Genomic DNA, 23,516 nt, shown 5'->3' with positions numbered 1-23,516 from the left:
TTTTTTTTTTATTCTGGGCCAGCTTTAGCTCTGGCTCTAGCTCTGAGGCTTCCGCTGCTGGTTCTATAATCGAAACAATGTATAACTCCAGCTCTGAGATCCCGGCCGGCTGAAAGTGTTACAAAGTTTCAAACTGCCAGCTCAGAGGCTGGCAGCGCAGGCGGGGAACGTTGGAGTCTGCAGTCACTGAAGCAAGCCTCACGTTCGCTTCCAGCTGCCTGGCTGCCAGCCGCCATCTTGGCTGACAGTTAATTTGCATATAGTCACTGATTAGCCAATGAAAAGGGTAGCGGTGGTACGCCAATTACCATGTTTCTCTTTTATTAGTGTAGATATGCTTCTCTCTCCTAAAAATGCTACTTAATCACATTTGCAAATGTGCATAGGTAGAGTAGAGGTACTAGAATTTTGATATTATAATGATACTAGAGGCCCGGTGCACAAATTTGTGCATGGGTGGGGTCCCTCGGCCTGGCCAGCGATTGAGGCCTATCAGGGGCCGGCCAGGCAGGGGGAGGGGTTTGGAGAGGAGCTGCAGGAAGTTGGCTGGCATGGGAGGTTGGCTGTGGGAGCGCACTGACCACTAGGGGGCAGCTCCTGCATTGAGCGTCTGCCCCCTGGTATTCAGTGCGCATCATAGCAACTGGTCGTTCTGGTCGTTCTCTATAGGCTTTTATATATAGAGATACCTTATTTGTGGTTGCCAACCTTTCAGACCTCACAGACCACCAGTGGTCCATGGACCACTGGTTGGTGACCGCTGCCTTAGATGATGGAAATATTCTACACCTTATGTCAGATTTTGTTAGAAGTCAGATTCCTGTACTATTAATATAGCTTAACTAATTTATGTTGCATTTATGTTTTTGCAGACTGTTCTCTCTGTATAAGAAAATTTTTGTCCTATAAAACACAGTGTCCAACTTGTTGTGTGGTAAGTTGTTCTTTCCTTTTTTGTTTTTTAAAAAACTTATTCAGTGGTGCAAACATTTCTGCTTCATGTGTATGCAGAAGCCCAAGGGAAGATGTGTAAGTATTGAATTGAGCTATAAAAAAGACATTTTGAGAGAAAGGACCTCTAAAACACATATATGGAGAACTGTGCTTTGTTCAAGTTTTTATGGGGACTTCTGATGACCTAAATGTATTTTAGGAGGAAAAACTAATTTTAAGGCCAGAATGTAGCACTCATAAAATGTTAAGACCCATTTTTTTATGGCTTTTCACTTGTTATTATTTCTCACATTGCATAGGAAATCTGATAGTAGGATTATTATTTGCAAGTGACTGGTGTAAGTATTTGTGCAGAAGGCAAAGATTCATGGCCATTGAGCTGAACCCAGCCTAACTGGTCCCTTACGTCTTTCCCAAAACAGACCTTCAGGGACAACACTAGGAAATTTGTTGTTAGTTTTGTTAGTGGTTTCTGAAGCTTTTCAAGTAGTGGAAATAGATGAAAAGGTAGGTTAAAAGGGAAAGTAGACATTAATAGGAGTAAAGAAAGAAGTAAAAGAGACAGTAAAGCCTAACAGCAAGGACACTTGGACTAGTTAAAGGGGCTTGGGTTCTAGTTCCGTTGGGTTCATGGTGTGAGGATGCCATTGAACTCCTCTGAGCTATTATGTAAAAACCCTATGTAAGAAATGATAGTTTGTTTCTCGAGTCTAAGCTTTTACAACATCAGGCACACTGTCTTTGTCAAGATGGTATCATCAGGGAGATGAACTGTATTCCATTTATGCTAAATAACTACTGGATTTACCATTTTCCTCTTGCATTCCTAAAAACCAATCTTGTTTTTAAGAGAGCATCTTTTCTGTTCTTCGGGAGAAATGTTTGGTAAAGCTGAGTGTTGGCATCCTCACTCATATTAAGTTTTACCTTAGTACAGAGTATATATGCTTTGTAGAACTTTTATCAGACTTTCAGTTGGCTGATACTAACTCTGTTTTTAAATACCATATTAGTGTGAGATAAATAAACTTTATTTTGAGGCTTTCCTGGAAGATTTAATGGGATGGGAAGTCTCGGGAGGATGGGTCACACATTTTCAAAAACAAGATCATGACAAGTAAATTATTGTTTATGACTTTTTTCCATCTGTTGTTTTTCTGTTCTAGACAGTCACAGAGCCAGACCTGAAAAATAACCGCTCATTGGATGAACTGGTAAAAAGCTTGAATTTTGCACGGTATGATGTGATTTTGTGACTAACCCCTAACTACTTTCGCCTTTTATGTGTCCCCTCTTTACTCTGCACTTTTGGGGATTAGGGAAGCAGGGTTGCGTATTTGGGGTAAAGTAGGGAGGCAGCAACAGTTATTAATCAAGCATGGACAATTTAATTGTAATGGGATTGTCTCCCTCTACTTAACAGAATCCACCTGTTTTGAAAAACAAGAGTTAAAATGCAGATTTGAGCATGCACTTACTTTTGGGTACTACAAAGATACTCCAGTTCATTTTTTATTTTTCCTGCCCCAGGCCTAGAGTCAGCCATTTCCCAAGGAGCCCTGGTTCCTTTTATTGGAGAATGGTGTTTAGAAATGAGGATCTGGAGTGGGCTGTGCTCATTGTTACTGGGGTGTCATTGCTTCTAGGCCCTCTTCGTGGACAGAGCTGGGCAACATGTGCATGTGTATTTATGTGTTTACTAACCCATGTATACATGTACATCTATAATTGTTTCTGTGTCCATTACATATTAATCTGTTCATTCTTAATCTGATTTTCTTAGCATGTATAAAATGATGTGCCATGTGAAATATGTACTAGCCACTTTATTAAAGTCAGAAATGTAGCTTTTCTTCTTAACTGAAATGCATGATGGTGAAGGTGAGTTTGTTCACCTAAAGGGATATTAAAAGGCATGTTTTACCAAACAGCATCTTGAATTATTTTTAGTTTAAAGCATGCAAGTGAAGTAGGAATTTTTATTAAGAATATACTGTTTAGTTAATGGTAGGTACCCATGTACTTAGTGTATGACTTCCAGGCTTTTGGAGCATTCTTGGATGTATATTACATTGCGTCTAAAAATGTAAAGAGATTTCTTCAGTAGAATTGTACAATGATTGATCCTAAAAAACGATCAAATTTAGTACTCTGCACTTACAAATATGACATTCTAGAAATTGGCTCGTTAGTTATTTCCCTAAGGAAAATCATAAAAAGGTGGTAAGCTTTCCTAGATGAAGAAACTCTGAGATTCTCTGATTCTCATAATCAAAGTTATTGCTTTTTTAATGTTAAAGTCTTTCAGTCAATTTGATTTTGAAGCCTGTGAGAAAAGTTGGAGTCATGTCTTGGAAAGGAATTTTTGAGACAGTATAATTGTATCTCAGGCTTATTTTTTCTCTTTAGCTGTTACTGAAAACATAACAACCTCCCTGCTAAGAAAAAGGGAGTGTTGTGGAAGAGAAGCGATCAGTATCTTTGGGTTCACAGACCTTTTGGTAACTTAAAGGGAGGCCTTGGAATGACTGAACTCTCCCCGTCCTCCCTCCCAAAAGGAATAGGTTATTTAGTTATTCATTACAGTGGTGTGGTGGAGTGGGAAGCATTCTCTGTAGATTTGGGGTGGATTTTATTTACTTCTTTTGTTAGCCTTGGAGTTGCCTTATGGTGAGCATTCCTCTGACATTTGTCATGTCTAAAGCACTGTGGTATCTCATTTGCAAAATTAGGAATGAAATTCAAGCTAATTTTATTACTTATTTAAAATCTGGTTTACAGTGGATGAGGGAAGATGTTTACTTTTATGACAAAATGTAAGATATTTATATTGTTTGTTGATTTTGTTTCTTCCTGTCTTTTCATTGCCATTTTATGACATAATTTTTAAAACTTTAATATTCTAAATGGGATAACAAAAGGGTATTGGAAATAATTCTAGAGGTTTTCAGACACAGGCTGACATGCACATCTTACATTTTCTTCTAACTTTTGCCTTTTATTTTAAAGAACAGTGTTGTTTTTTCTCAACTCAATTTTATTTAAAATAATGGCCTTAAGAAACTGTGTGTTGAACAAAATTTAATTAAGATATGTTTGTTTTAGTGGAATGTCATTCTTGACCTAAGTAAGAAAATACTGTTTCTGTATTTTTGCATAGCAGCCAGTCTACATCTATATCATTATTTTTATGAATTGAGAGAGTAGAGCATAATTTAATACTTTGGTTTATTCACCATTGAGGTATGAATTTTCCTCCATGTATTAACTCCACGTTTAAGAAGTTAAACATTTTAGATTATAACTGTGATAGATAATTCCCTTAGCATCTCACAAAAGTATGTAGAATATAATTTCATCTTTTCTTATGGTGAAATTTAAAGTAGAAGTATATTCCAGTCTTGGCCCTACTAGTTCTAATGTGAATGTGATCGAGATGTTGAACCTTTTTGACCACTGTTCCACATCTGAAAAGTGGGAACAATATTGTTGATACTTTGAGAGATTGTTGTAAGAATTAGAAATGAAGAGTTATACAAAACTAGGGGCCCGGTGCACAAAAATTTGTGCACTCGGGGGGGGGGGGAGGGGGTTCCTCAGCCCGGCCTGTGCCCTCTTGCAGTCTGGGACCACTCGGGAGATAACGACCTGCTGGCTTAGGCCCGCTCCCGGGTGGCAGAGGGCAGGCCCAATCCCTAGGTGCAGCCCCTGGTTGGGCTCAGAGCAGGGCTGATTGGGGAGTTGGGGCGCCGCCCCCTGTCATGCACAGAGCAGGGCCCATCAGGGGGTTGGGGAGCTCCCCTCTGTCACGCACAGAGCAGGGCCCATCAGGGGGTTGGGGAGCTCCCCTCTGTCACGCACAGAGCAGGGCCCATCAGGGGGTTGGGGAGCTCCCCTCTGTCACGCACAGAGCAGGGCCCATCAGGGGGTTGGGGAGCTCCCCTCTGTCACGCACAGAGCAGGGCCCATCAGGGGGTTGGGGAGCTCCCCTCTGTCACGCACAGAGCAGGGCCCATCAGGGGGTTGGGGAGCTCCCCTCTGTCACGCACAGAGCAGGGCCCATCAGGGGGTTGGGGAGCTCCCCTCTGTCACGCACAGAGCAGGGCCCATCAGGGGGTTGGGGAGCTCCCCTCTGTCACGCACAGAGCAGGGCCCATCAGGGGGTTGGGGAGCTCCCCTCTGTCACGCACAGAGCAGGGCCCATCAGGGGGTTGGGGAGCTCCCCTCTGTCACGCACAGAGCAGGGCCCATCAGGGGGTTGGGGAGCTCCCCTCTGTCACGCACAGAGCAGGGCCCATCAGGGGGTTGGGGAGCTCCCCTCTGTCACGCACAGAGCAGGGCCCATCAGGGGGTTGGGGAGCTCCCCTCTGTCACGCACAGAGCAGGGCCCATCAGGGGGTTGGGGAGCTCCCCTCTGTCACGCACAGAGCAGGGCCCATCAGGGGGTTGGGGAGCTCCCCTCTGTCACGCACAGAGCAGGGCCCATCAGGGGGTTGGGGAGCTCCCCTCTGTCACGCACAGAGCAGGGCCCATCAGGGGGTTGGGGAGCTCCCCTCTGTCACGCACAGAGCAGGGCCCATCAGTTTTTTTATTCTGGGCCAGCTTTAGCTCTGGCTCTAGCTCTGAGGCTTCCGCTGCTGGTTCTATAATCGAAACAATGTATAACTTTAGCTCTGAGATCCCGGCCGGCTGAAAGTGTTACAAAGTTTCAAACTGCCAGCTCAGAGGCCGGCAGCGCAGGCGCAGGCGGGGAACGTTGGCTTCCTCCTTCAATGAAGGAAGCAAGCCTCATGTTCGCTTCCAGCTGCCTGGCTGCCAGCCGCCATCTTGGCTGACAGTTAATTTACATATCTCCCTGATTAGCCAATGGGAAGGGTAGCGGTCGTACGCCAATTACCATGTTTCTCTTTTATTAGTGTAGATGATACCCAGGATAGTACCTGGAACAAAGGCACCTACTAACATCCCTATTATTATATATACTAGAGGCCCGATGCAGGAAGATTCGTGCAAGAATGGGCCTTCCTTTCCCTGGCTGCCGGCACCGCCTTCACTCTGGCTGCAGCCACCTTTCTGCCTTCCCATGCTGCCCAGAGGCCCAGAGCAGCTGGGGTGGTGCAGAAAGCCTGCATTGTCACCATGGCAACGACGCAAGCGTCCCGCCCCTGGCCGCTCAGCGCCTGCATATGCAAATTAACCCGCCATCTTTGTTGGGTTAATTTGCATACTCACTCCTGATTGGCTGGTGGGCGTTGCGAAGGTACGATCAAGTTGCATCTTTCTCTTTTATTAGTGTAGATTGTACCTCTGTTAATATAGTGCTATCCTATTACATGTTTATGCCCTAAGGTGCTAATAAGAATTTGTGCTGTGGTAGGCTTCTGCCCATCTAACTAAATAGTTTTAAATTGCTATTTGCATGTTTCAGATCAGAACAGGCACTTGCAGGGAGTTTCACTAGTTACAGAAGTCCATGGGCTTGATTGCATGGATTTTAGGATTGCCCCTGTCCACCCAAAGACCTATTTTGACTCTTGATTCTTTTTAGCTGCATTCTGAAGAGGTAACATTATTGTATAGTTAACAAATGGGCAAGATTTAATTTTCTAAAGTCCATAATTCATCCAAAAAATGTGTGTTTATAATGAATGCCTTTAGGCATTGTAATACCAACTCACTTTAATATGTATTCATCACAGTGATGGAAATTATAGGAAAAATTACCAATTCAATTTAAATCTAAATATCAATTTGGGAATTAATATTTTTACATAGCTCATTTAAAATATTTTTAAAAGCTTTATTGAGATATAATTAACATATAATAAGCTGTACATATTTAAAGTGTACAATTGGGTAAGTCTTGACATTGGTTCCTATGAAATTATCACAACCAAAGTAATGAACCTATCAATCACCCACAAAAGTTTCTATGTACCTCTTTGTGATCCCTCTCTCCTGGCCCTCACAGCTCCATCCCCAAGCAAACACTAATCTGTTGACTATAGTTGCATTTTCTAGGTTTTTATATAAGTAGAATCATATATCATAATTTTATATGTATTACAAGGTATGGGTTCAAGTTGATAATTTTTGCATATAGCTATCCAATTGTTTTAGCAACATTTACTGAAAAGGCTATTCTACTCTTTTTTTTTTTAAATATATATATATTTTGAGGAAGGGAGAGGGAGAGAGAGAGAAACATCAATGATGAGAGAGAATTATTGATCAGCCGCCTCCTGCATGGCCCCCACTGAGGATTGAGCCCACAGCCTGGGCATGTGCCCTCACCTGGAATCAACCATGATCTCCTGGTTCATAGGTTGACACTCAACCATTGAGCCACACCGGCCAGGCTATCCTTCTACTCTTAATTTGCCGAGTGTCTTTGTCATGAGGGGTGTTGAAGTTTTGTCAAGTGCTTTTCTGCATCTATGGAGATGATCATGTGGTGGTTCTCCTTAGTCCTGTCATATTAGTGTGCTGCATGTATACTTTGATTTCCCTATGCATTTCTAGGGTAAATCCCATTTGTTCATAGTGTGTAATCCTTCTTAATGTGCCATCAGATAGGTTTAGTTGTATTTTGTTGAGGATTTTTGTATCAATATTCATAAGGAATATTGGTCTATAGTTTTCTTATGGAATCTTTCTCTGGCTTTGTTATCAGGATACTGCTGGCCTCATAGAATGTTATAGAAAGTGTTCTCTTATTTTTTTTTTGAAGAGTTGAAATAGGGTTGATGTTTTTTAAAACTATTTTATTTTTTTAATTTATTGGGGTGACATTATTTAATAAAATTATATAGGTTTCAGGTGTACCATTCTATAATACATCATCTATATATTACATTGTGTGTTCACCACCCCAAGTCCAGTCTCCTTCCATCATTTTTAAGCTGTGTAAATTGCCATAAATAACCTCATGGTTTTAAATACCACTTGTACATACATGGCTTCCAAATTTATATCTTCAGCTAGATCTCCCCCCAAAACTTTATTCTTATATATCCAACTGCTCATCTCACATCTCACATTGGTCCTCTTGAAAGCAACTCTTGACAGCATGGCCAAAACTAAACTCCAAACTGCCTATGCCACTCCCCAACCCCCACTCCAAATCTGCTGCTCCCACAGTCTTCCTCCTCTCAGTAAATGGCAGCTCCATTCTTTCGTTTGCCCAGGCCAAAAACCTTGGAGTCATCCTTGACCTCTCTCTTTCACATTTATCTGTCATTCCATCAGTAAATCCTGTTGGCTGTGTTTAAAATACTTGCAGAATCTGACAGCTCTTCATCACCTTACCAGTATTCTGCCCATGCCAGCGTCAGCCTAGATTACTGTGATCACTTCCTAGTGATCTGATTTCTTCTTTGCCTTCTTACAGTTCTTCTGAGGACAGCACCATGGTGACCCTTTACAATAAAAAGTCAGGTCACACTCAGTACCATCCAGAGGTGGCTTCCCATCTCATTGGAAGCAAAAGCCTAAGTCCTCAGTGGCAGTTTTCTGCTTCTTACATAATAGGATCCCTCTCTGACTTCATCTCCGACTTCTCCCCCCCACCCCCCTTTTTTTTTAGCTTCAGTCACACTGGCCTTGTTGCTGTTTCTTTTCTTTTTCTTTTTTTTTCTTAAGATACCATTTTTTTTATTTGTTTTTTTTTTTTTGCTAAAAGTATTACAAAGGGTATTACATATGTGTCCTGTTTTTCCCCCCGCCCTTGACCATCCCCTGCCCTCCCTTACCCCCCAGTGTCTTATGTCCATTAGTTATGCTTATATGCATGCATACAAGTCCTTTGGTTGATCTCTTACTCCCCTCCCTCCTGCCCCCCTTGTTGCTGTTTCTCAAACATGATATTCATACTCTGACCCTAGAGACTTTGACTTATTTCTAGGTGAAACAGTTTTCCCAGCTATCCATGTGGTTTAGTCCTCCACTTGCTTTGGACTCTATTTTTCATGGGTCATCTTCTCGGTGAGGTCTTCTGTGACCATCCTGTGGAGTCTGAAGCTCATTTTTCTTCCCATAGCACTTTTCACGTATGTTGGGTGTGTCTATTCTCCTTCCCTTTACTATAGTGTAAGCTTCATGAGGACAGAGACCACTTTGGTATCAATTATATTTCCACCGCCTAGAGACAGGCACATAAAAAAATGAGTGAATTTTAATTTTAGCATGGGGCATAATTTTATCATTGCAGTATTGAAATTAGCAGATTCGTAAAGTAAACTTCATCTCAGTTGCTTGTATCAGTATTCATTATTTTTTATTGCTGAATGGTATTCATTGTGAATAAACATAGTTTCATTATTCATCTATTGATGAATTTGGATTATTACCACTTTTTCACTAGTATGATTAAAAGCTGCCAGGAACATTTGTGAGCAGTCTTTGTATAGGCATCTTTTTTCATTTATTTTAGTTATATATCTAGGAATGAAATTGCTGGCTTACAGGGTAGATGGATATTGAACTTTATAAGAAATTGTCAAACAATGTTCTAATTGGGTTGGGCAACACCCACCAATAGTGTATGGCGTTTCAGTTGCTCCAAATCCTGTTTAATATTTGGTACTGTTAGTCCTTTTAGTTGCAGGTATTCTGTTGTGTGAAATGGTAGCATTGTGGTTTTAATAGCAGACAAAATAAACTTTAAGGCAAAAAGTTTTATGAGATGATAGATATCTCATTGTCGTTTAATTTGCATTTCTCTCATAATACTTTTGCCTTAAAGTCTATTTTGTCTGCTATTAATGTTGCCACATCAGCTTTCTTTTGGTTAGTGTTTTCATGGTACATCTTTTTCCATCTTTTGGGTTTCTTAGGATATGTTGTCAGAAGTGGAATCACTGGATAATAAGGCAGTTCCATTTTTAATTTTTTTGAGGTAACTCTATACTGAGAAGTCAATGATATTTCTTCCTGTTGTTCCCTTATGAATGGCTCTTACCTGAGAGTAATTTTGCCTTTTAGCCCCTCCCCAAGGGACATTTGGTAATGTAAGCATATGCAGGATGTCCTCAAGAAATGTATACACACTTTGAATAATTACAAAGGCAGTATTTATTAAAATACATTTCATTTTCAAAATGTAATAGAATCTACAGACATTGTTTGTATACTTTTTTGGTAGACACCCTGCATTTTGGTTATCTCAACCTGGCTGGGAGGAAGATATGCTACTGACATTTGGTGGGTGCTGTAGTGGCTTCTAAGCTTCCTACAATGCACAGAAAAGTTCCTTACAACAAAAATTGTCTGACTCAAATTGTCAATAGTGCCAAGATTGAGAAGCTGTGTCTTATTTTTTTCTGGTTACTTACAAAATTTCCTCATTACTTTTTATTTTCCAGTGATATGCCTTTTTCCTTCCTGGGATGGATTTTAATTCCCTCTTACAAGACACTATCTTTCTATCCATTTGATTATGTTCTCTTTTTTGTTGAACATATTCATCATAGTTACTTTGATGACATAGTTACTTTTTGAATGACTTCTGGATTTGCTTTCCTTGATTATTGCCTACTTTTCTTGCCTCTTTGCGTGTCTAGTAATTTTTAATTGTATGTTGAACATTGTGGGTGAAAATATAATAGGGGCTGTGAATTATTTTTCCTTTGAAAGATGTTGAATTTTTTGTTCTGATAGGCATTTAAGTTACCAGCTCTTCACTTTTATCCTATGTAGGCCTAGTTTAGTGTTTTGTTAGGTTTGGTCTATTTTAGTTTTACTTATATGTCTAGGGTGTGATCCTTCTTCCTAAGGTGTGGCCTTTGTCGGGTTACAACTGAATGTCTGAGGTCTTACACCGAGGTCTCTCAGCTTTGGCTGGGCTCCAACTCCCAACACGTTTCTAACACTGAACTTTGGAATCTCAGCTTTCCAGCATCTGTGTCCACTGACCTTTGGAACCTCAGCTTCCTGGCATGTTTCCTATAGTGTCTCCTGTTTTCCTCTTATGCTCTGCAGTCTTGGAGATGATCAGGAATTGACAACATTTTCTAAGCAGACTTCTGGGGTTCCCTTTCCATGGCTAACTCCTATCTACAGCCTGTCCCTCCAATCCTAGCCACCTTCCCCTAGACCTGTGGTCTCTGTTCCCTCTACCCAGTGAGATCACTGGTCTATGTTTGACTCGGTTTAATATGCAACTCCCAGGAAATGCTTCCAGGGGACATTCTTGGGGGATATACCTCATGTTTCTCTTCTTGCAGGGATTCTAGCCTTATGTTGATTATAGCCCATGCTTACAAACAGTTGTTTTATATATTTTATCCACATTTTAAAGTTATTTATGAATGGACATTAATTCTCAGACTAGCTATTCTCCATCATCAGAATCTGAAGTCCCTCCATTTTTTTAATAGACAGATTAACTGATTTTTAAAGTTCGATATATTATTTTTTATTTATTTTATTCTAGAAGAAACAATTTGGTTTGGTTGTCATTATGGAGTAAGTTCTATATTTCATAGAAGTAAGTGTTAATTGGGAAAACAGCTTATGTTACTTAACTTACTACACATTACTTGGTATCTTAATTACCCGTTGTGTTTTTTGTGCTTAAAGGAATCATTTGTTGCAGCTTGCCTCAGAGTCACCACCCATTTCTCCTGCTTCCTCCTCTTCAAAGAATATTGCTGCCAAAGCCCATACTCCTGTAGTCTTCAAACAGCCTTTAAAGCAAGGAAGCAGGTTAATGGAGAATTTCTTGATCAGAGAAACTAGTGGTTCTACATCAGAGTTGATAAATGAGAATGGAAGCAAAGTCAACCCTCAAAAGGAGGTGAGCAGTTCTACAAAGACCAAAGAGACACCTTCTTTAGAAAGGACAGCTGCATGTATCGCAGGTGCTAATGTTCCTGAGGCACCCTCTACATCGACTTTGAAACAAGTTACTAAAGGTAGGAAATGATTTTCGCGTGTATTTTCTTACTCAGTGGGAATCCTCTCATCCTGCATTCCAGATGAATCAATAAGCAGCATTTTAGACTCTATCCAGAGCCTAACCACTCTTTGGTTTTGTTAGATAATATTGATAGCTTATATCACTAAAGTGTGACAGCACATGTTTTCTGGACCATGTGTATAATTTGCTTATCTTTTTGATGAGCGGGTCAGCTTGTTTAGCCTATTGTTTCATGTCTGTTCTTGCCAGTGAAGTTTAAAGGACCCTGGGTCTTTAGACATAGCACACACAGTGCAGGCTATTAGTTGTTATTAAATTTAGATTGACATTAGTTTATTAGTAGCAAGTATTTAAAGTTCATAAGGGTATGTGAATTTTACCTGCATTTCCTAGCATACCTTATATTTGGTCCGTCTGTCAATTCACAGTTCTTATGGTAGTGTTTATAGCTTGATAGTTAGTTTTTTTCCTCTAGCAACATTATTTTTTCAAATGAAATCTTACAAGGAACTATAACTTGAAAAAGAGAGAGAAGAGATAAAATAGGCCTTGCTGCCTTAGAGATGTGCTGCTCCATCTGCTCTTCCCCTTCGTCCCTACCTGTTACCCAGAGTGGCTGCTAGGCCCCCAGACACCGCCACACATCGCCACAATCCATGAAACAGTTGGAGAATGATTGTGTTTTCCTAATTTTACAAGCGAGAGCTAAATTAACCAATTTGTAGCCATGGATAAATTGAGCAGTAATTGGCTTAAACCAGTAAATGCTTTGATCTAGCTGCACCATCACCCCTTCACCCTGCCCCCAGCCAAGTGTGTCTTCCTCAGGTGTTATGATTGCTTCGGAGCTAAACATGCAGGAATGCCTCCTAAGAGTTGGGAAAACCTAAGATTAGTTTTATAGTTTGGTCACATCTTGGTAGAAAAGATTTAACCAAAGCATCTTACTAATAAAAGCCTAGGTGGTCCTCAACACTGTCACAAGATGGCTGTGCGCACAGCTGGGCGGGTTCTGGTGGCTGCTCTGCGCAGCTTCCGCCGGGGTTCCCGCGGCCCCTTGCCCGCGGCAGAGGCGGGACTCCCGTCTCTGGCCTACGTCTTTGGGGCAGTCCATTGAGGAGCCCTGGATGGCTGGGCGGGGCCTACCTCTTTGGGGCAATTGATCATGGGGCTCCCACACTGTGAGAGGGCATAGGCCAGGCTGGGTGCATGAATTTTGTGCACCGGGCCGCTAGTTTTCTAATAAACACATTTCCAAACTTTTCTGCAGTATCTTCGTCTAGGCCCAGGATTTGAATTAGGTGACTTTCCACAATTCAGTCATTACCTAGTAACCTGTCTGTTCCACTCCTGTTGGCTGGAGATGTCATTCCTTTTCTCTTCTGCTTTTCTAAGTACACGTTCATGTTGGCATTCTGTTTTCTATCTTAATCTCTGAAAGATGCCATGTTATAATATTTTTCACCATTTTACAAGCAATAAAGTCTTTCTTTCTTTAAAAAAAAAATACAGTGGAATGTCCTGTGTGCGGGGTTGGTATTCTAGAAGATCACATCAATAAGCACTTGGACAGCTGTTTATCCCGTGAAGAGAAGAAGGAGAGCCTCAGAAGGTAAGAAAGTTAAGCATAACCATTGAGCCGCTTTAGCTGGGTGCTTCATGTGCTTTATAAATTTGGGGCAGAAAATATAATGTTCATTGTATCCTAGTGACCAGTTGTCCAAGTCCCTCTCCCATATGCTCTTTCCTTTACTTCTGTCAGTTGACGCTTCCATTCCCTTTGCCAAATAGGATTAACTATTGAATTTAACTGCTAATAAAATTTGACTTAATAAGAAATTAGTGACTTAGGATTAAATTTTATTTTAACTTGTTTTCTTCCCTTAGAACTTTATTTTTTCTCTATATATTTTATTGATTTTTTACGGAGAGGAAAGGAGAGGGATAGAGAGTTAGAAACATCAATCAGCTGCCTCCTGCACACCCCCTATTGGGGATGTGCCCGCAACCAAGGTACATGCCCTTGACCGGAACCGAACCCGGGACCCTTCAGTCCGCAGGCCGACGCTCTATCCACTGAGCCAAACCAGTTAGGGCATTCTTCCCTTAGAACTTTAGAACTACCATAAAGCCCCTTAGCCAAAGAAAGCAAGGTTAGACTCTGAATATAGAACATATAAAATCTTTCTTTGGTTCTTAGGATGCTCGTAAGTTTTATAATTTAAAAAAAAAGTTTCAAAAACTTTTTTCCAAATAGGCAATTATCTATATATAACATTAAAAGGCACAAAAGGGTATGTGTGAAATGGAATGTTCTCCTGCCCCAGCCCCCAACCACCAGGGGGCATAGGTAGTAAGTAGTCAACTCATTGTTTGTACCCAAACTTCTGTTTTGCCTCCTTCATATATCAAAGTTACAGTAATTTATTGATGTAGGCCATTGTTGTTATGCATACAAATTGTTTGGGAATGAAATTTTAGTGAAAGATATATTTCAGGGTGTTAGGGAATCAGAGGTTAATGAAGATGATAAGCAGAAGCTGCAAAGTAGAGGAGTCTGGTGATGAAGGAAAGAAGAGAGATGAGATGATAGTCTGGGAAAGGAGTATGTAAACATCAAGATCAAGGAAGATTTTATTTTTTAAAATAGAAATTGGTTAAACTTTCAGTCTCTCTTTTTCCACTGTCTCCAGGGGAGAGATCAGATGATAGATGGCACAAGATTGGGGTCATAAGAGATGAAGAGTCCAGTCATGAAGTTGTCCTTGATGTGTAGAAAGAATTCTTCTGAAGCGGGGGAGGGGGGGCAGTAGGTGATAATTCAGAGAGATTTGGAAAAGGAGATGAGGGGAACTGAAGAAATTGATGGTATCTGGGAGTGGGGTGAATAGAATGATTGGCTCTTACTGTTTGGTCTGTTTTGAAGGACTTGGAAGAGTATTTTCCAAAAACCATGTTAATAAGGCAGGACCTTTTACTGTTTTATTGTGATTAAAGATAAAATGGTGTCACAATTTTTATGAGTAAATATGGAATGAAGTCAGATTCCAGGGGACAAACTCATGCCATTATAACTTACAAAAGGTATTAATTTACAGTGGAGGCATTAATTGACAGTTCTTATTGTGTTTTTAGTTTGAGAGTTGATAGCACTTTTTTCAAGTGAAATCTTACTGTGACCTAAAACATATAAAATAGATAAAATTGGCTGTGCTGCATTTAAGGAGAGATGGGGGGCCTGGGGGTTGTGCTGCTTCACCTGACCTCCCCCTTCGTCCCTGCCTCTCATCCATGGTGGCCTCTAGGCCCCCAGGTGCCGCCACAAATTCCTACGCAGTCTTGTGTGCACAGCACTCCCTCCTAGTGGGAAAATTTGTTGACGAGAATAAAATTTAGATTTTTTTTCAGGTTACTATGTTAGTTGAGGTTTGGAATAAATGAAGCTGGGTCATCCCAAGGATTATTTCCCATAAGCCATGAGAACCTGATGACCTGCATTTCTCTTTAGAAATGTTTCTTCCTAAAGAAAGAGTTGGGAATATAGAGGCTGAGCATTTTCTCCTTGAAAAGTTAGGAATCAACACTGATACCTTGCTTAGACTGCTGTTTTACTAGATGCATCCATCATATTTCTTCTAACGCATTTAACTCTTTCAATTAATCCAAAGACATATGCACCCATGTATAATTAAGTTCAAGTTCCATTGGTTGTTCCAACCCTGCTCCATGGGATGCTATAGTCCTGCCAGTTGCTCTGTTGTGCAGCTGAGAAGCACCGCAAACCCAATCTCTCCCTCAGGACGACTATACAAGTTAGTGTATTGAAGGCTCTGAGAAGTCCTACGTTAAACGTCATTGTTGGATTTTTCTTTAATCCAGTACCTTCTAAATTTATTTCACTCCCAAACCTATTTGTCCTCATAACTCATATCTTGTGAAACTAGTGTTTGTGAAGATGCACTTAGGGAAACATTGAGCCACATTTCTCTTTAAAGAAGTTACATCTTGGTCCTGGGGTCTGTTCACATTAAAGAGTCTCTGACATGTAAAAATTCTTCTCCACAACACCCTGACAGGCCGTTCCTCGATGTGGATGCCCACCCTTATCCATTCTGTGTAGATTCATATCAGAGTTGATTCAAAGAATGCTCTTTCTTTTGATGTCTTCAGATTCTCAGGACTCTTAGTGTGTTATTCCGTTTCACTAAATCATGGAAGAAGGATCAATGTCATTTTCATGTTTTGGGAAACATTTATCAGGCTTTAGATTTAACATCCTTGGTAGAAATGGTTGATTTCTGCTGGCGCTTTTCATTGCAAATGCCAGCAAACAGTACAGTTTTTCATTAGAATTTCATAGTCTTAAGTTAATCATCTATCCTTGATAAAGTAAGTATTTTAAATATACAGACTTAGTGAGTTGTTCTTCATAATGTGCTTGTATAAACTCATACAGAATGTTTCAGCTCTGACTGCCTACTGAAGTTTTATTTAGCTATAATTGTATCAGTCTCATTGAGTTCAATAGGCTGTCTGTTATAACAAATGCAATTTTCAGAAAAAAATGTAATCTGTTGAAGGTTTACAGGTCTTTCTGCAGTTAAATAGTTATCTCTGGCTTTTAGACTTTATTAGAATATAAAAGAAATAATTTATCCAGGGAATAATTTAGTAGAGAAATGTCTATTTTCAGTCTATATATAACTGTACCATATCTCTCATTATCTTCTTTACTATTTGGATCAGTTTTACCCTGTGAAACCTTATTAATATAGATTTACGTCTCCACTTTAGGACCAAGTGAGTTGGGGGTGGTGTGGAGAAGTGACAGAATCTGCATTCTAAATAAGCTCTTCGGGGAGGCTGTGAGATACACTCGAATTTGGGTAGCATGGCCTTTTGTTAATAGGTATATGGAAGTCCTTTGTATAATTTTGTGGGTTTTTTTTAAAATAAACCTATTGCTTTCAACTTCCTATTAATTTTTTCCTGAACCTTTGATAGTCTTGTTTAAAATGATTTGTACCGACTGCCTGGAATACATATTTATTAAGCATCTGAAAGCCATAGTGTTGAGTGAGGTGGGTGATGCACTCGGAGAAACAGATTGCAATCAGATTAAAACTCATTAACTTGTTCATGTTTATAAAATTGCCTCAAGTTATTGTTACCCATAGGCAGCTTAACTTCCATTCCATTTTAACAAATAATGTTTATTAACAGGTATTTTGGAGGGAGTAAAATAAAGTCATTTTATAGGGCTTTGTTATATTTAAAATTGTATCTTAGTGCTGATCAGTATATTAATTATGAAAAAAGAATGAAGAGCCAGGTGGTGATTTTGCTAATACACTTCTTGTAATGCCTTATATATTTGTTAGTATAATTAACGTAAGTTGAAGAGAATAAACCCCTGTTGTGGTTTTTGCTGTTGTTTTCAATTGTGTTCTTTTAAGATGATACTACAAGAATATCATCTACCTGTCAATTTTCTGAATTCTCTTTTCATTAGTGGTAATGAGTTGGGTAAAGCTAATCGTCCCAACAGGTGTTCTTTTATTTCATCTACTGCTTTTGCAATATGATTGCCTTGGGTTTGAGGGGCATTTTTGCCTGTGGATCAAAACTTCTTCTAAAGAAGCTGTCTTCTATAATAATAAAAGCGTAATATGCTAATTAGACCAGACCAGACCAAGCCGTGGCAGGCGGGGGGCTGAGGCAGAGGCAGCTGCTGCAGTGGTGGGGGCTGAGCCCCTTGCATGAATTTCATGCTGGAGCCTCTAGTATATGATAATAATGTTAAATCCATAGCTTAATACTCAATAGCATTTGTACTCTAATCATCTGATATAACTGGCTTTTATAGGGCTTTTGCATGGAAACCATAGGCACATTTTAGGAAAAGCATGCTTTAAAGAGATAGAGAATTGCATAAGTCTATGTAAGTGTGGTTCTTGGTGAAGTTCTCATAGCATTTAGTTCACAAGCCTTCTATGTGAGGCCCAGGTCTACATCTTTAGGACTGACCTCTTTCTGAGACCTAAGTTTCTCTAAGTTTGCTGTCACCTAGACCCCTCAATCTGAATGTCCCACTGGCACCTCAGATGGGTCATGTTGAACACTTTTAACTTTATTTGTAAATTTCATTCCCCCCCCCCCATTTTTATCTTAATGATCGTGTTCTCTCAGTCAACTGGTATTGAGTCAGAAGGTAAATTACTATTTTACATGAAAAGCATTTGATGATTCACAATAACCCTTAGTGATCTTTTTTTTCCCCTTTTTAGTTCTGGTCACAAAAGGAAGCCGCTGCCCAAAACTGTATATAATTTGCTATCAGATCGTGATTTAAAGAAAAAGCTAAAACAGCATGGATTATCTATTCAAGGAAATAAACAACAGCTCATTAAAAGGCACCAAGAATTTGTTCACATGTATAATGCCCAGTGTGATGCTTTGCATCCTAAATCAGGTAAAGCAATAAAACAATGAGTTATGCGTGTCCTGGATAAAGCCGTTTGTGTAGCTCAGGGATTATAACCATAGAAAACACTTTTGAATAGGTACATTTTTGAAAATAGGTAAGACATGCAAATGCATTCCTTCAGAAGGTACCAGATATACTATGATAGCCATTCTCGGTCCCCATTCCCTTCTCAGAAGCAGTTACTGCTGCCAGTGGCTTATGTGTCTTTCCAGAGAGAGTGTGGGGTAGAGTTGATCTAGAGAACCTGGGTTATAGTCCCATCTTTGCAGCTCTAAGACTGTGTGACTTTGGGCAAGTGCCTTAAGTTCCTTATCTCAGTTTTCGTATCCATAAAATAAGGGTTATGACACTACCTACTTCATAGTGTTTTTGAGAGGAATAGATTAAAAAAATGCATATAAAATGCCTAGCATAGTGCCTTAGCAAGTAGTTAGTGTTCAATAAATGTTACCATTATGATTATTATAGGTAAACATATGTCCTTGATCATTATTGTCTTATAAAATTGTTAGTATTTTATAGTCAGACGCCACAGAACATTTTGGTTAATGATGGGTCACAGATAGGACAGTAGTTTCTTAAGATTGTAATGGAGGTGAAAAATTCCTATGGCCTAGTGATGTTGTAGTTGTTGAAATGTCATGTTATGACCTCATAATGTAATGCATTACACAAATACTTACCATTATGTTATAATTGCCTAGTAACATGCACAGGCTTGTAGCGTAAGAGCAATAGGCTATATCATTTAGCCTAGGTGTGCAGCAGACTTTACCATCTAGGTTTGTGTAAGTGCACTCTGTGATATTTGCACAACAAAATCGCCTAATGGCACATTTCTCACAGCGTATCCTTATTAAGCAGTGCATGACTATTTAATATTAAGCCGTACACACTATTTAATCATTTGTTCCTTTCACTTAACCACACACATATTTCAATTAAAAAAAATTAAAGTATACTATGCGAACAGAAAAATACACAAATTATAAGTATATTGTTTGGTGAATTATTATGAAATAAGTTTCACAAAGGGCAAATGTCTTTGTATACTACTCAGATTACCATCAACATCCAGAAGCCCCTGTCCTCCCCTCCCAATTACTGTCACCTTCGTTCTCACAGATGATCACTATCTTGACCACTATATATTTATTTTGCCTGTTTTAGCTTATAATTTATCTTTATAAATGGAATAATAGATAGCTTATATAAATTATTTGAATCTGTATTTGCACACACATGTAAAATATGTGTGTGCAACATTATGTTTATAAGTTTCATTCATGTTTTTGTGTACATTTGTGATTTTGTTGTTGCTGTAGAGTATTCTACTGTACCTCACTATCCATTCAATGGTTGATGGACATTTGGATTTTTCCACTCTTTGGCTCATCAAAATTATGCTGCTATGAATAATCTTTGTGTATCTCTGTATATTCAGGCACACAAATTTTTTGAATATATATACCTACGAATGGAATAGTATGTTTTTGCAGATGTTTAGCTTTTGTGGATACAGCCAAGAACTCAGTGCCAATGTACATTGTCATCAGGAGGATGTGAGAGTTCCAGTTTTTCCACATTCTTAACAACATTAGTATAGTCAATTTTCCATTTTGGCTCTTCTAATGGATCCATTTGAATCTTTCATTATGGTTTTAATTCACATTTCCCTAATGATTTATAATGTTCAGTACATTTTTATATGGTTATTGGCCATCTGGATATCCTCTTTGGTAAAATATCCATTTAGGTCTTAATGGCCAATTTTTCTATGCTGTGGATCTATTTTTTCTTATTTGTGGGAGTACATGAAATTTTCTGGATATACATCTTGCTGGATGTATATATATATATTAAATCTCTTCTTCCATTTCGCTTTTTCATTGTTAATGGTTTCGGTTGAGAAGAAGTTCTTAGTTTCAATATAATCCAATTAGTTGCATTTTTCTTTTTGGTGTATGCTTTTTATATCCTTGCCTACCACAAGATCATGAGGATCTTCTCTTGTTTTCTTCTAAAAGTTTTATTGTTACTGCTTTTACATTTTGACCTACAGTTTATCTGAAATGATTTTAGCATATGTTGTTAATTACAGAGCGAGATTCTTTTGTGTGTGTTTTTTCTGTATAGATAGCCATTTGACACAGCATCATTTATTGAAAAACCATTCTTTCCCCAGTGAATTGTCAGTATGTTTTCGTTGACAATCAGCTAACTATACGTGTGTCTGGACATTGTTTATTGAGTGATTTATTTATCAGCAGTGTACTGTCTTAATTTTAATTTATAATAGATCTTGCTGTCTGGTAATGTACTTCCTCCAGCTTTGCTGTTTATTGAGATTGCCTCAGTTTTTCTAGGCCCTTTGCATTTTCATATAAATTTTAGAAGAAGCTTGCAAATTTCCATCAAGAAAAAACCTGCTTGGGTTGGGATTACATTGAGTCTATAGATCACTTTGGGGAAAGTTGATAGCTATACAGTATCTTCCAATTCATGAATTTAGTTTATCTTCAACCAACCGAGGCACCTGGCCAGGACATTATGTGTGTATTTTAAAAATTGAGGTATAACTTACTTACGTAATTAATCATTTTAAAGTGTATAGTTTAATAAATTATGACAAATGTATATATAGTCATTTAGCCATCACTTCAGTTAAAACTATGCACCCCCAAAAGTTCTTCTGCCTCTTTGCAGTAAATTTCCTCTCCCTTACCCTAGATCCTGGGAAATACTGATTCTTTTATGTCCCTGAAGTTTTGCCTTTTCTAAAATGCCAGATAAATGGCATTAATACAAATGGTACAGCATATCGTTTTTGTATCTGGCTTCTTTCACTCAGCACAGTGCTTTTGAGGTTTGTCCCGGTGTTGCATTTATTGTATGGCTGTATTGCATATTAATAGATGCCTAGTCTGTCTCCAATTTTTGGCTGTTATGAGTAAAGCTGTCATGAACATGGGCTTACAGATTTTTGCATTTCTCTGTGATAAATACCCAGGAGTAGAATTGCTGCGTCATGTGGGTTATATATACTTAAATATATAAGAAATTGCCAGCCTGTTTTTAATGGCTACATCATTTTATCTTCTGTGAGAGGTCCATTAGCTCTTTTCAGCCTTTAACTTGTTTTTAGGACTGAGTGGCAACTTCCAGGCTTTTTACAAGCAGAGCTGGAAACTGGAAGTTCATTTCATTTAAATGAAATCATAAAATAGTTGGCTTTTCTGTGACTGACTTCTTTCACTTAATATATTTTCAAGGTTTTTCCATGGTCAGTACCTCATTTTTTCTTTTTATTGCTGAATAATATTTCATTGTATGGATATGCCACATTTTTTGCCCATTCATCAATTGATTGACATTTGGGATTTTTCCACATTTTGGCTGTTATGACTAATCCTGCTGTGAACATTCTTGTACACGCTTTTATGTGGACATATGTTTATATTTCTCTTGAATACGTACCTAGGAGTGAAATTGCTGGGTCAATTGGTAAAACTCTGAACATTTTGAGGAATTGCCAGTCTGTTTTCCAGTGTGGCCACAACATTTTACATCCCGATAGTAGTGGGTGAGGGTTCCAGTTTCTTTACATCGTTGCTACTACTTGTTATTCCGGTTTCAGCAATGGACTCAAAAATGGCCTTTGTAGATTTTCTTCCCCTCCAGTGCATGATCTGGTTTTGGATCACATACTGCATTCAGTTGTAATATCTTTTCAATCTTTTTCAATTTGGAACAGCCTTTCTTTGTCTTTTTATGACACTGGCATTTTACTAGTAAAAGAATATAGTCTTTGTGTTTTGTTTTTCTCCCTCAAATAAACTGTTTCTCATTTTGACTTTGTCTAATATCTATACTAATAAAAGGGTAATATGCTAATTAGGCCAGACGTCTTCCGGATATCCATTTGGACAAAGCTGCAGCAGCTACGAAGTGGAGGCAGCGCTGCTGTGGGAGTGGGAGTGGAGCCGGTGGTGCTGCCCCTTTCACAGAGGCGGCGCAGGAGAGGCCCGTGCGCGGGCCGTTCCAGTGCCTGGATCCCTTCTGCAGAGGCAGCAGGAGAGGGGGCTGCAGTCTGGGTCTCAGTGCTGCCCCTTCCACAGAGGCAGCGACACAGGCCCGGTCCCAGGGCTGTGCCTCTGCAGAGGCTGGACGGGGTGTGACCTGCTGTGCCTCAACCTCTCACAGCCCCTCCCCCAGCCGGCCTGGCCCCAGATTGCTCCCCACCCACCAGTGGGCAGGGGGCGGGGCCAGTGCTAAGAAGCGAGGGCCCAGGGCCGGCAGCCGCAGAAGCCGGCAGTGGCAGTGGCCAGCAGTGGCAGCAGCAGTGGGATGATGGGGGCAAAGCCTTCCCATGATTGGCCCAGTCACCTCCCACAAAGGGAGGCCAGACTGTGGCTTAGGCCCACTGTCAGTAGGACATCCCCTGAGGGCTCCCAGACTGTGAGAAGGGGCAGGCCGGGCTGAGGGACCTCCCCTCCAATGCACGAATTTTTGTGCACCGGGCCTCTAGTTTTCTTATAATAACATTCAGGTTGCACATTCCTGAATGTTGATGAACTGCTGGCTACTCCTTCCTGTATTTGATTGGTCTCAATACTCTATGAACACAATATAAGTAATGTTCTGTCCTTTTCAGAACATCAGTAACAGCCAGAGATATTCAACATCTTTGTGCCCCTCAATGTGATTGCAGGTTTGATCACCTTGTCAATTTCTCCATTGTATAGTCTCCCCCTTGATACTAATAAGAAGTCTGTATAATAACATTTTAATACCATAAAAATATTCTATATATCATTAAAATATTACCCCAGTATTTAGCATTCATTGGTAATTTTATTTTCTCTGATAGTTGCAAAATGATCATTTTCTAACGTCAGCATTCCTTTCACATTTGCCAGTTGCCACTTGCCATGATTCTGAAAATAAGAGCCCTCTTGTTTTTTTTTCTTAGTCTATAATCAGTGTAGATTCACATATTTATAACTTATGGTCACCCTTATATTGGTTTTATGTTTTTCCATATTTGGCCAGTGGGAGCTTCTTTATTTTATATATATATGCATATATATTATTATATATATAATAAAATCATAATATGCTAATTAGACCAGACATCCTTCCGGACGACCTTCTGGA

At 39.6% G+C, this 23,516-nt stretch overlaps 1 protein-coding gene across 1 annotated transcript in view; it reads left to right on the top strand.

Moving 5' to 3' along the window:
- RAD18 (RAD18 E3 ubiquitin protein ligase) overlaps nt 1–23,516 on the top strand; it is a 106,993-nt gene that overhangs the window by 26,250 nt on the left and 57,227 nt on the right. The window contains exons 3-7 of the mRNA XM_014544688.1: nt 873–934; nt 2,121–2,191; nt 11,533–11,867; nt 13,385–13,484; nt 18,160–18,344. Coding sequence (XP_014400174.1) covers nt 873–934; nt 2,121–2,191; nt 11,533–11,867; nt 13,385–13,484; nt 18,160–18,344 — 753 coding nt within the window. The remainder of the gene's footprint in view (nt 1–872; nt 935–2,120; nt 2,192–11,532; nt 11,868–13,384; nt 13,485–18,159; nt 18,345–23,516) is intronic.

This window comes from Myotis brandtii, unplaced genomic scaffold (assembly GCF_000412655.1).
Source record: "Myotis brandtii unplaced genomic scaffold, ASM41265v1 scaffold378, whole genome shotgun sequence".
NCBI classification, from domain to species: Eukaryota; Metazoa; Chordata; class Mammalia; order Chiroptera; family Vespertilionidae; genus Myotis; species Myotis brandtii.
The sequence above is the reverse complement of the archived record's forward strand: the minus strand, read 5'-3'. Positions and strand labels throughout refer to the sequence as shown.